The 11,945-nt window shown below is 31.7% G+C and overlaps 1 protein-coding gene across 1 annotated transcript; it reads left to right on the forward strand.

The window, feature by feature from the left end:
* Nucleotides 1–6,489: 6,489 nt before the first annotated feature.
* LOC112515805 (myb-related protein 305-like) lies at nt 6,490–7,786 on the forward strand. The gene is made up of 3 exons (XM_025122738.1): nt 6,490–6,631; nt 6,921–7,050; nt 7,244–7,786. Exons 1-3 carry the CDS (start codon nt 6,493–6,495, stop codon nt 7,692–7,694), a joined length of 720 nt encoding a protein of 239 aa, XP_024978506.1. The 5' UTR covers nt 6,490–6,492; the 3' UTR covers nt 7,695–7,786.
* The last annotated feature ends 4,159 nt before the right edge of the window (nt 7,787–11,945 follow it).

Here is an 11,945-nt window from a genome sequence, read left to right on the forward strand (position 1 = left end):
AAAACACTTTTTTTCGGGCTTGACAACTTGTCATTGTCCGCCCTATAAACGGGTCGAGCTTTCCCACGGGCCTAAAAAATCTATAAACTTGATCACTAGCAATTAATTAACAAATATGGAACCAAAAAGTGTAACTCTAATAAATCTTATAAACTTGAAACATCCAACTTATAATCGAGAGTTTGGAATGAGCAAGGAGCAACAATGAATCATAGGGCAATCGACGAGATGAACAAGGGAGTGAGAGGGTGGGAATGTCGATCTAGTAACACGGACACCTCTGAATGGTTTGGGGTGGCCTAATTCGGAGTTGAACCACTTAATGAAATCATTAAGAGGTAAACAAACAACCCATTAGCTTTTTGGGTTCTCAAAAATACCCAAAGAGTCTCATCCCATAACTTTAATAATTTAATTATAAAATATACCAATATAATTTTAATTACTAGTAAAAAGATATTAGTTATAAAATATAAACGGGCTAGACGGGTCTATCCATAATTATTTTTACATTGCCGATGTCCGTCCGTTAATTTTAATGAACAAATCCGGGTCCGTCCATTTTATCGATAATAGTTGTCAAAGTTATTTGTTGACCTACAAATGTCATTATGACAGCTATTAATTTTGACCAGAAACAGAAATAGATTGAAAGTGTATTTCAAAATTTTATCATCCAAAACAGAAACTTATTAGATTAAGCCATGTCTTATTGCATATTTCACTAAAAAGTTGTTATATTATCCTCAAAAAAGGCAATTAAATTTGACAAGATATTCCATTATGAAAACCACGTTAAATATTTGTTAGACAAAATTAATTATATTTAAAAATATATATTTAATATTATGTGACAAAAAATTAAATCGTAATTAGTTTTACTATAACCGAGTATGATAGTATTTTTTTTATTAACTTGGATATCCAACCCGTTATACGAACCGACTAACCCCAAGACGACCACCTGCTTTGCAGATAGCCCGGAGTTACCGCATTTGAACCTCTGTAACCAGGGGATTTTTATTTATAATTTGATTTGAACTTGAGACCTTCTGGTACCTTTGACTTTTAGAAACCAAATAGTTCATATACACTTATAAATCAATTTTTATGTGTTGTTTAATATATATATATATATATATATATATATATTTTAAAATATGTTTATAAAGTGTTGTTTCATATGTGAAGCATTCAGTACCATTTTGTTCTGCACAAATAGTCATAAACGCTTCACATATAAAACAACTGTATTTTCACTCGTGTTGTTTAATATGTGAAACAATATATGAAAACTGATTTGTAAGTTTGTACAATTTATTGGATTTGTAAACGATTGTCCGTCTACCATAACAAATGTTTATGATCGAAAGAAATTACCGAAGTGGTCTGCCATTTGATAACAATTTTAAAAAGATATGATTGGTTTTTATGACGAGGTAATTGATTTCATAATGATAATAATATTAGGGGATGTTTATCCAAATACTAACCCGGTAAGTGTTTATCTGTAATATCCGACACTGTTATTTACCTTATCATATTTTTCCTATAGTATAATATAATGATGTAATATCCAAATCACATAAAGGGATGCCTATCCGCCATCGTTCCTAGTCTTTGCAAGGATTAAGGGAGGAGAGGCAAGCCGAGAATGATATAAAATGAGCAAATGAGCACAGAAATACCAGTTTTGGACAATTTCAAATGCATAACCTCATATAAGAGTTTGCAGAGACATATGATTAGGGTAACGGATGTTTTCGAGGACTTGTGATGAGTGGAGTTTAAAGGTAGGGGTGTTCAAAAAAACCGTTGGACCGCTCAAACCGACCGAACCAAGTCAAACCGGACCGTTTTTGGCGGTTTGAGCGGTCTGGCGGTGCGGTCCGGCCTGGTTTGGAAAATAGCAAAACCGAGCGGTCTGGTCCGGTCTGCGGTTTGGAAACTTTTTTGGACGGTTTGGACCAAACCGACCGCCATATATATATATATATATTTATTTATTTATTTATTTACTTTAATATTAGCAAGCTCAACTTTTTTAACTTATTGACTATGACCCAAATTAACATAATCAAAATCGACGACTAAAACCATTAAACCATTGAACATATCGACACATTTGATATTGACGGTCTCCAAATTTTGAAATCCCTCAAAAACTCTATCAATCTATTGATCTTTCTAATCCATGGTTTGATTTCGGCGCACATTATCAAGACATCAACCAACTTAGATTTGACTTCTATTTTGTTTGGTCAAGACTTAAGAATTGAATCATTGAAGGTTGTGAAGTCGTGAATTTTGTTACTCAATACTCACAGTAGAGTTGTAACTTTGTTAATTTATTTGTTTTCTAATATGTTATATCTTTATATGTTTGTACTTTGGATTGCCTCGACTTTGTACTCAAGAGCTGCTTAATTATTACATTTATTTGATTAGATATTTTTTTGTTAAAATGGATACTTAATCTAAAATTCTAAATTATATATATATATATATATATATATATATATATATTAAGTTTAAGTTTAATATAAAGTCCATTAAAAGCCCAAACCGCCTAAACCGGTCAGACTAGACCGCTTTTATATGGTCTGGTTTGACCGGTCTGGGCACTTGATGTCAAACCGCTCGGTTTGAAAATTTTATAAACCGCCATTACGGTTTGATTTGTGGTTTGAGGGGTTAAACCGCCCAAACCGGACCGCGAACACCCCTATTTAAAGGGGTAGAGAGGGTGAGATGGGAGAGGGTCAGAGAGCTGACAACTTGGTATCAGAGTTTTAGCGTAAACTCTTTGTGGGTAGTTTGGAGTATTTTTTTATCAGGGACGGACCTGGTTAAGCGCCTATGGTGGTACGTGCCACTGGTAAATCCCTTCGTCATAAGATAAAAAATTTAGATTCGTAAAATCCCTTCATTTCTTGTTTTCCAACATATTTTGTCACTTAAAGATTCCAATTTTTTCGAAATACCCTTTTCAAAAGTCCGTGATTTTACAGAAACAGTCTCTCTATCTTCCGAGGGTAAAAGAATAACCTACTTAAATTTCGCTCTCCGCTAAACTTTACATAAGATTTACTGGGTACGCTTTGTTTAGTTTTTTTTTTATACCATCTTTGTTTACAAATACTGTGTACTCATGGCTCGAATCAACAACGTTCTTTTTATCTGATCCTTATCACTACTTTGACTCAACCTTCGACCGTTTGAATATCTGTTATTTTCCACTAACAAAAGAGCACGAGAAAGATTCTGTCGTATAAATCTCTTTTTCTATTTTAAGAAATTACAACAATTTGATTTATCTTGCTTATATCTTTTATGGGAAGAAGGCTGAATTTTAAAAAGACTACTTAAAAGTTAAGAGTAAGCATCTATAAGGATCCTAATAACCTTCCACTTAAAGGAAAAAAAGAGAGGAGAGAATGAATTCTAGAAGCCTTTTGAAGCCATAATATGTGCATTCTATGTACCTACTCCACACTCTAAAAGACCAAGAGAGAGTTGAGAAAGATTTTAACAATTTATTCGATTATTTATACTGTATTATAAAACATTCAGTTAAAAGTCTTGAAAATGATTTATTAAGTACCGTAAATTATTTAGTAATATACACTTAGGTAACTCTCAAGTTTACAAATAATTATGATGTCTTAAAATTCATGTAACTAACTTATAAACATATTCAAATATAAGATAAATCATATTGGAACTTTACTCATGGATGTCCCTATAAAGGCCCAAACGGGTCCTGTACACCCGCTCAGCCAATTGTCGTAAGTAGATTTTTTTGGGTATGAAAGGTGTACCAACTGAACTATGAGGGCGAGATATTTGAAAATACAGTGAATATCAACTGAAAAAGTCTCAAAATAAAAAAAAACAATGATAAACGAAAAAAAAAACTTTAAATAATCTCTCTAAACGGAGCAAGTCAGCTAAAACAGATTGGGAAACTTTACACGTCTTTGATCCATCTTCAAAGTACATCTTTTTAACAAAAAATTTGAATCTGACACTTACCTTGCTAATAAAGAGAATATTATTGTCAACTTTATTCAAAATATACTTCATGATTAAAACTAAAATAATTTATACCAAAAATATAATAAAATATTATACTATTTATAAAAAAAACAAGAATTTTATTTCGATGTTTTTTACTGGATCTTCAAATTGGCGTAACATGTTAACCTATCACTTATAATTTTTATGTTTTCCAAGCATAAATTTTGATATTTTCCATAATATATTATTAGTTTACAACAAATTGCATCCTAATATACAAATACCAAGGTTCAAAATGGTGTCAGATGTGGCGTGACGACAAGCTCAAGACTTAAGCCTTACACGTCATGCAATGACGCGATGTTTTTCTACACGTGACATAAAGTCGACAAATTTGTATGTTATATATAAAATTATATATATATATATATATATACACACACACACATATGGTTTTTATATATTACTTTAATCAGATAATGATATTAGTTCATATTAAAAGAAAAATATCATATAAAATTATTATTATAAAAATAGTTTTTGATTAAATATTTAAAATATAACTTAAAAAAACAATTTTATAATTTCGTTTTAATCGTGAATCCATAACTTTTATAAGTTCGTGAAACTGTCAGTGATGTGATTAGATAATTATCTATAAAATTAAAATTAAAAATATAAAAACGCAAAAAAAAATTAAAAAAACTTATATCTTGTAAAAACATGCATCATAACGACAAAAACACGTCTTATACCATATTAAACTAGCAAAAACTTCAAAAAGAAAGAGACCAAATTCAGGCCACCTTTGATACAACATTATATAAAATATAATATAAATGAGATAATATCAGTAATAAAATAATAGTAATACTCTTTCTCCAAGGGGCAAAGCTTTTCATTAATAAATAGTTTAGGTGTTACACATCAGCCTCCAAATTAGCATATAATCACTTAAATTAAATAATTAATAATACCATATAATTGACAATTAATTATGGTTTATTAACACGTGTCCGCTAGATGACTCATCATATTCCACCACTCCAAATGGTAACCAGAAGCTTCACCTAGACCATTAATTAAACCTACATTGTCAGCAACGAAAACCCTACCAATTTCTGTTCAAACAAGTTGTTGATAGTTTATAACTTTAAATTATATATAAAACGACTTTAACATATCTGCACAGAATCTTCCTCATAGTCTACAAGGTGTAATCCGTCTAAGATATTACAAACACCACCCTCCTCCTCGTCATTCCTAAGATTTGCTCCACCATTTCGATGATACAAGAGCTTTGATATATAACGTTTGTAACAGTATTTAGGCAAATACCACATTGACGACGATTGCAAGGATTAAGATTATGGTCAAGCCTAGGATGTCAGAAGTGTAAGTGGGAGAGTTTAAAAGCCCATGGATATAAAAAGTAAACTTAAGAACCCTTTATAAGATCAAAGTTGTGGGTTACTGTAGAAGCTGATTTTTGTTAAATTTTACGACACTCTATACAGTATATATAGCAAATTACAAGATGATAATAACAGAAAGCATCAGAGGCATTTATAGCCATATCAAACAATATAATTCTGCAATTAAATCCATATCAAACAGCATAATCGTGGCTTGTAAGTGATCCTAAACTCTAGCCATATTTGTTGGAATACCATTGATTTAATGGAGGGGATTTGATATTGGAAGAAATTTGTGACAAAGAATCAATGAGTTTAAAAACTACCGATAACTGTCATCATGATTTTAAGTTAGGTTAGAAGTTATTGGGCCAGCTTATTGCTTTGGGTTTGGAGTGTTACATCATGTCCCACCAATCACAAAAGACGTATAATTATATCAGTTAATATAAATTAAATTACATTTATGTCTTGAATTCTCTTTAATAATGTGTTTTCATCGATGAACAGAACTCATACATAGGATTTGGGAACAACAGATTTTTATACGATATAGCATTCGTTGTAGGATTGCGTGTATCAACATATGTTAAACAGGGATTGGGCAAGGGGCCATTTTCAAGGAGACACCAACAACCACTAAGTTTATTTTAAATTGTTATTATGAAGGCAAGTGCTTTCTTTTAGATTCTGTGTTATCATTGCAAATATGACTTCAGCTTATATGGTTATCATATAAGGGATGTTTTCTTTGATGGTTAAGTTTTAAAGTTGCATAGATTTGGAGTTACACTTGCTCGATTTCGATTGGCTAGAAATCAATTTATCGACACTTGGTGAAACATGATTGGAGGAATCAGGAACATGGTTTACTTTATAAACTATAAGATCCCATCCTAGATTTGCAAAATGAAAAGGTGAGATCACAAAGGGGTACTGAATTTGGTGCTAGATGGTGTGTATATATTATGTGTGTATAAAGGGGGTGATTCAAGTTAAAGAGCAATTTGTGTCATTTGAGTTGGAGACAAGAAAATAAGCAGAAAAAAGAATTAAAATGACGGAAATGATGAGTTGGCGAATGCAGGAGGAAGGGTGGAGGAAGGGACCGTGGACACCGGGGGAGGATAAGTTGCTTGCAGAGTATGTTGCAATGCACGGAGAAGGAAGATGGAGCTCGGTTGCCAGTTGCTCAGGTATCATCTATGTTTGTTATCACTCTCACCTCTTGTATCACCTAAACACATACCATCAAATCCGTATGAGGATCTTTTAGATAAAGATTCAAAACGGTTTTCCATATCTTTATTACAATCAAGTTATTTAGCTAAATGACCTTCTGACAAGTTCCTGATAGACTTAGAAAAAACCCTGACAGAAGGTCATTTAACCAAATGAACCCCTTGCAATCGTAACGTATTAGGCTAGTTACTCATTTCACTTGATTTTGGCCATTAATCTTGATTTTTTTTCTTTTGTTTTTAGGACTAAAGAGGAATGGGAAGAGTTGTAGGTTAAGGTGGGTGAATTACTTAAGACCTGGCTTAAAGAAAGGCCATTTATCACCTCAAGAAGAAGGCATCATTATTGAACTCCATGCTCTATGGGGAAACAAGTAATCCATCTTTTATTATCTCAAGTATATAATATTTGTACACAATAGATACTTATGGACATTATTCAGTTTTTGGTGAACTAACCCTTGACCTCCTTGTGAGGCTGTACTGTACTACTAGTAACTTGGATATTTCTAGGCCAATGACCTTTTGTTTGGCTCTATCTAAAACCATATATGTTTCATGATACAGATGGTCTACTATAGCTAGATATTTGCCAGGAAGAACAGATAACGAAATCAAGAACTACTGGAGAACCCATTTCAAGAAGAAAGAAAAACCATTGGAGAACCAGAAAAAGAGAAAATACGAAGTTCAGCTTAACCATAATCAAGAGCACCAACGAGGTCCCGAAATTATGAACGATAATACCACATTACCTTATGCAGAAGAGATCGATAGAGGGTTGTTCACTGAATCATCACAAACCACGCTGCAAGAAACAAACCAAATGATCATCAACGATCAGCAGCAGCAACAAAACCCAAGTGTGATGGCTCAAGATGTTGCACGGTGGTGGGATACAGTATCCGAAGATGGATTATGGAGCAGATTTCTGTGGAACAATCTCGACAGTGATCATCCAAACCAAGCTGTAATGGAACAGCCGTTTCAGATGTTAGATTCTTTAAGCATGAATTAGACTAAATTTCGAACAATATGTCACCAATAGGTATCATTTCTTGCTTGTATTATCGTAAGAAAAGATATAAATAGATTAAAGCTTCATAATCACAAGTATGTTATTGAATCTTGTTAGCAATCTTTAGTCAAAAAAGCACATACCATGCTAGTTGAAGTGATCATGAACTCTGGGTTTCAGAATGCTTCTTGTACCTTATTACAAGTTCTTTTAGGAATTTTATCAAATAGTTTATGGGCATGCAGTCGCAACACTTGATCCATGGCATTTGTCTCATATCCATTCACCAATCGCCATGCACCTAATCTCGTGATACCTTAGATGGGCCAAATTGATGAAGGAATGATTTTGGATCCGACATAAGTGATACAATCAATCAATTTTTTGTAAAACTGGATTTCGTGTTTGCCTGCTTGGTGTTTCATCTTCCCCAGAATATGAACTGCTGGTATTTTTTTATCGGAAGTTGTAGATATTTACATATGGGAAAAGTTTGAAAAAAATGAAACGAAGTTTTCTTATTAAGAACAATTCATGTTTTTTTATAACAATATACTTTCAAAATATTTTTACTAAAGTACTGTATTTTCAAAAATTTACCTATTATAGAATTAGGTAGCATTTTAAATTAAATTTACCTATTATACTAGGTTTTTATGTCACCTCATCGTCCACGTAAGCTGTCCACATGTACCATAGTGCTGACATGGCATTTCTTATTATAGCATTGTACTTTCAAAATCACGTTATTGTAACATCACGTTATTGTAACATCACCAATTTCTGTTACAATATTATACTTTTAATTTTAATATTTTTATCATTTAAACAATGTAAATTTAATCAAATATGTTTATTAAAAATTATAATATCAGAAATTAAACATGTTTACAAAATATCGTTATTTCACAAATAAAAATATTAATAAAAAAATGATGTCTAATTGTTGATATTATAATTTTTATGAATATTTTTATTCGTGAAATAACAATCTTTGTAAACATGTTTAATTTTTGATATTATAATTTTTAGTAAACATATTTGATTAAATTTACAATGTCTAAATGATAAAAATAGAAGAATTAAAAGTACAATGTTGTAACAGAAATTGGTAATGTTATAATAAAGTAATTTTGAAAATACAATGTTATAATAAGAAACGTAATGTCAACACTATACTACATGTGGACAACCTACGTGGATGATGAGGTGGCGAAGAAACCTAGTATAATGGATAAATTTAATTTAAAATGTTACTCGATATTATAACGGGTAAATTTTTTAAAATACGATGTCCTAATAAAAAATATTTTGAAAGTACATTGATGTAATAATAAAAAACTGAAAGTACAATGCTATAATAAAGAAATTTATAAAATTAGGTTGCTATTTCGCGCATTTTGCCTGTTTATATTAAGAAAAACTTAAAACGGTTTTAACGTTCTCGAACTATTAGTCATTTTTGAACCCAAGGTCATTGCTCTCTCGCACCCCTCGTCGGTTCATCATTGTTCACTCTTTGTTATTGCACATCGTTGAACGCTGATGTTGGCCCATGCCATTGCCATTGATCTCCGTCTTCTTGATCCGTTTTTTTTTCTCCCAATTCTACCTCTTTTTTATCTGTCTATGCAAACTCAATTAAATTGTTGGAAAAGGAGAATTCAATGACGAAAAAGAGATCGAAAAAAGAGTGATCAATGGGGGCGGGGGGGATACAACGATGGGCCGCGATGGAGAGCGGACGATGATGGGGACAGTGAGGGATAGCAAAGGCGTTGGGTGCAGGGATTTTGAACAGTTGATTTAAATTTGAAAAATGAATAATGACTTGTAATTCTGTTAAATTGGTTCACTGTAATTAGTAATGAACAGTTGATTTAAATCCTGTGATCGTATATACAATTCTTAAGAAAATTTGCCTTTCAAAAATAAATTTATGTACAATAAAATGAAGTCATATTTAGTAAAATTTAAACCCCGTGACCTTATGAGAAAAGAGGTTGCACTGGTAACACAAATACCAGTACAAGTAGGTCAAAGATTTTTAGTATGCTTAAAGATTTAATCGTCTAAAAATATCAAAATCCGCTGGAATTTCTAGGTGTCAATAAGTTTAAAGATTTTTTTTTTGATTAATCTGGATATTCAACCCGCTATGCGAGCCGACTAATTCCAGGGCGATCACCTGCTTTGCAGATAGCCTGGAGTCAACGCGTTTGAACCTCCATGGCCACAAGGGGATTTTTATTCCTCCTTGGATTTGAACCTGGGACCTACAGGTACTTTTGATTTTTAGAGCCAAGCTTAAACCAATCAGACACCATCCTTGTGGTTTAAGTTTAAAGATTTATTTTTTCTGTTTTAATACATGCAGCAATTTATTTGGTTATAAATAATTGTACGATGACTTAATCGATCTCTCCTTCAACTTTTTCTCTTCACATATAATATATTTTCCCTAAACCAAACCAAACAATCTCATTTACTACGACAAAATTGAGTTTATAGGACGCCTCCAATCTCTAAGCGTTCCAATAGATCGTTTTATAGGACTTAATTTATAGAACTAAAATATAAAATGTTTTATCAAAATGCGTTGTAATAAGTTTATATGACGTTTTTGGACATATTAACAAGTTTTTTAGAACATTTTTAATACAAAACATCGTATTAGCAACTTTATATGATACTTTTGAGAAAGTGTCCTATAAACTCAATTTTTTATAGGACACTTGTTTTTTATATGACCATTTTTTGAATAGTGTTCTATAAAATTGCTAATGGAACGCTTTATATTAAAAGTGTCCTAAAAACTTATTAAAATATTAAAAAAAACATCATATAAATTTATTACAACGCCTTTAGATATGACACTTTATTTTTTGGTCCTATAAACTAAGTCCTATAGAGAGGTCTATTAGGACGCTTAGAAATTGAGAGCGTCCTATAAACCCGATTTTGTTGTAGTAATTATACTTTGAATCTCAAGTTTAACCACAATGGTGGTGTCCGATTGGCTTAAAACTTAGTCTCAAAAGGTCAAAAGTGCATGAAGGTCTCACGTTCGAATCCAATGAGAAATAAAAATTCCCTTGTAGCCATGGAGGTTCAAATGCTGTGACTCTGGACAACCCACGAAGCGGGTGATTTCATTGAGATTAGTCGGCTCGCATAGCAAGCTGAACGTCCAGGTTAATCAAAAGAAAAGTTTGACCAATTTTAAAGAAAACTACATCAGTAAAACTGATAAAGTTAAGATTCAAACTAATATTATATAACGATACAATATAACTAACTATTAAAGTATATATCAGCATCTACTTATTTATTACAAATACGATAAACTCTGCTACTTTCTCGCTTTAAATAAGTAATTAAATTATACTGCTCAATCACTAATTAACTGATACACAGTTTTTAAAGCAACCAAACAAATTAAACAGTCAAATTACTTAGATTCAACACCTACTTATTTAATTTTCGTCAAACCAAGTACAACCCTGTTTTCCTCGATTATAAAAAACTGATATGGATAATGAGTACAAAAATCGAATTTATAATTTTTTAAACAAGGGTTTTTAACTACAAAGACTGAATTACAACTACGGTTGTTTTGTTTCTTGATCAAATATGTATTACATACGTTACGGGGTTGTTTGTTTACCATCTAATAGTTCCATTAAGATGCATCATCTGAATCGTTAAGAGGTGAATCTTGTTTGGCAAAAAAAAAGTCTGTTTTTTAATGGTTCTAAAATTCTCTAAATAATTTTGTATCATAAAACTTCCTTAACCATTTAACGCCATAATTTTATTGTAAACAATTATATATCATTTTGTACTATATTATGAGAGTCTCTTAATTAATTTGACTACTTAATCATTTTATACCAGATCATTTAAACTGTCAAACAACCTCATAGTTGGTTATCAGTCTCGAACTCACAATAATTGATAACTCGATTAATACCTCAAAACTTGGGTTGCAAGTCGTTAGTAAGAGCACCCACATGGGGCTTGCAATTTGAATTGCAAATTGACTTTTGTCAGGTATCTTGCTGCCATGTAGGATCTCAATTGCAAAATTTTCAATTCACATTGAAAGCCACGCGGGCCATCAACCTCCTCTCCAATTTTTTTTTCTGATTATTTAAATAAATTAATTTTTATAATATTAATATATTTATTAATTACATTAATTATTCTTATATGAAAATATTCTATGCATGTATATATGTTATTTAAAAA

Source organism: Cynara cardunculus (assembly GCF_001531365.2).
Source record: "Cynara cardunculus var. scolymus isolate 2C chromosome LG 7, CcrdV1, whole genome shotgun sequence".
In the NCBI taxonomy this organism is placed as follows: Eukaryota; Viridiplantae; Streptophyta; class Magnoliopsida; order Asterales; family Asteraceae; genus Cynara; species Cynara cardunculus.

What these genes read in the sequence shown, in the direction of transcription:
- LOC112515805 (XM_025122738.1), top strand. Translation starts at nt 6,493, where the DNA reads ATGACGGAAATGATGAGTTGGCGAATGCAGGAGGAAGGGTGGAGGAAG. An exon ending in CTCGGTTGCCAGTTGCTCAG is followed by an intron (nt 6,632 to 6,920) that starts GTATCATCTATG and finishes TTTTGTTTTTAG; the next exon opens with GACTAAAGAGGAATGGGAAG. An exon ending in CATGCTCTATGGGGAAACAA is followed by an intron (nt 7,051 to 7,243) that starts GTAATCCATCTT and finishes TTCATGATACAG; the next exon opens with ATGGTCTACTATAGCTAGAT.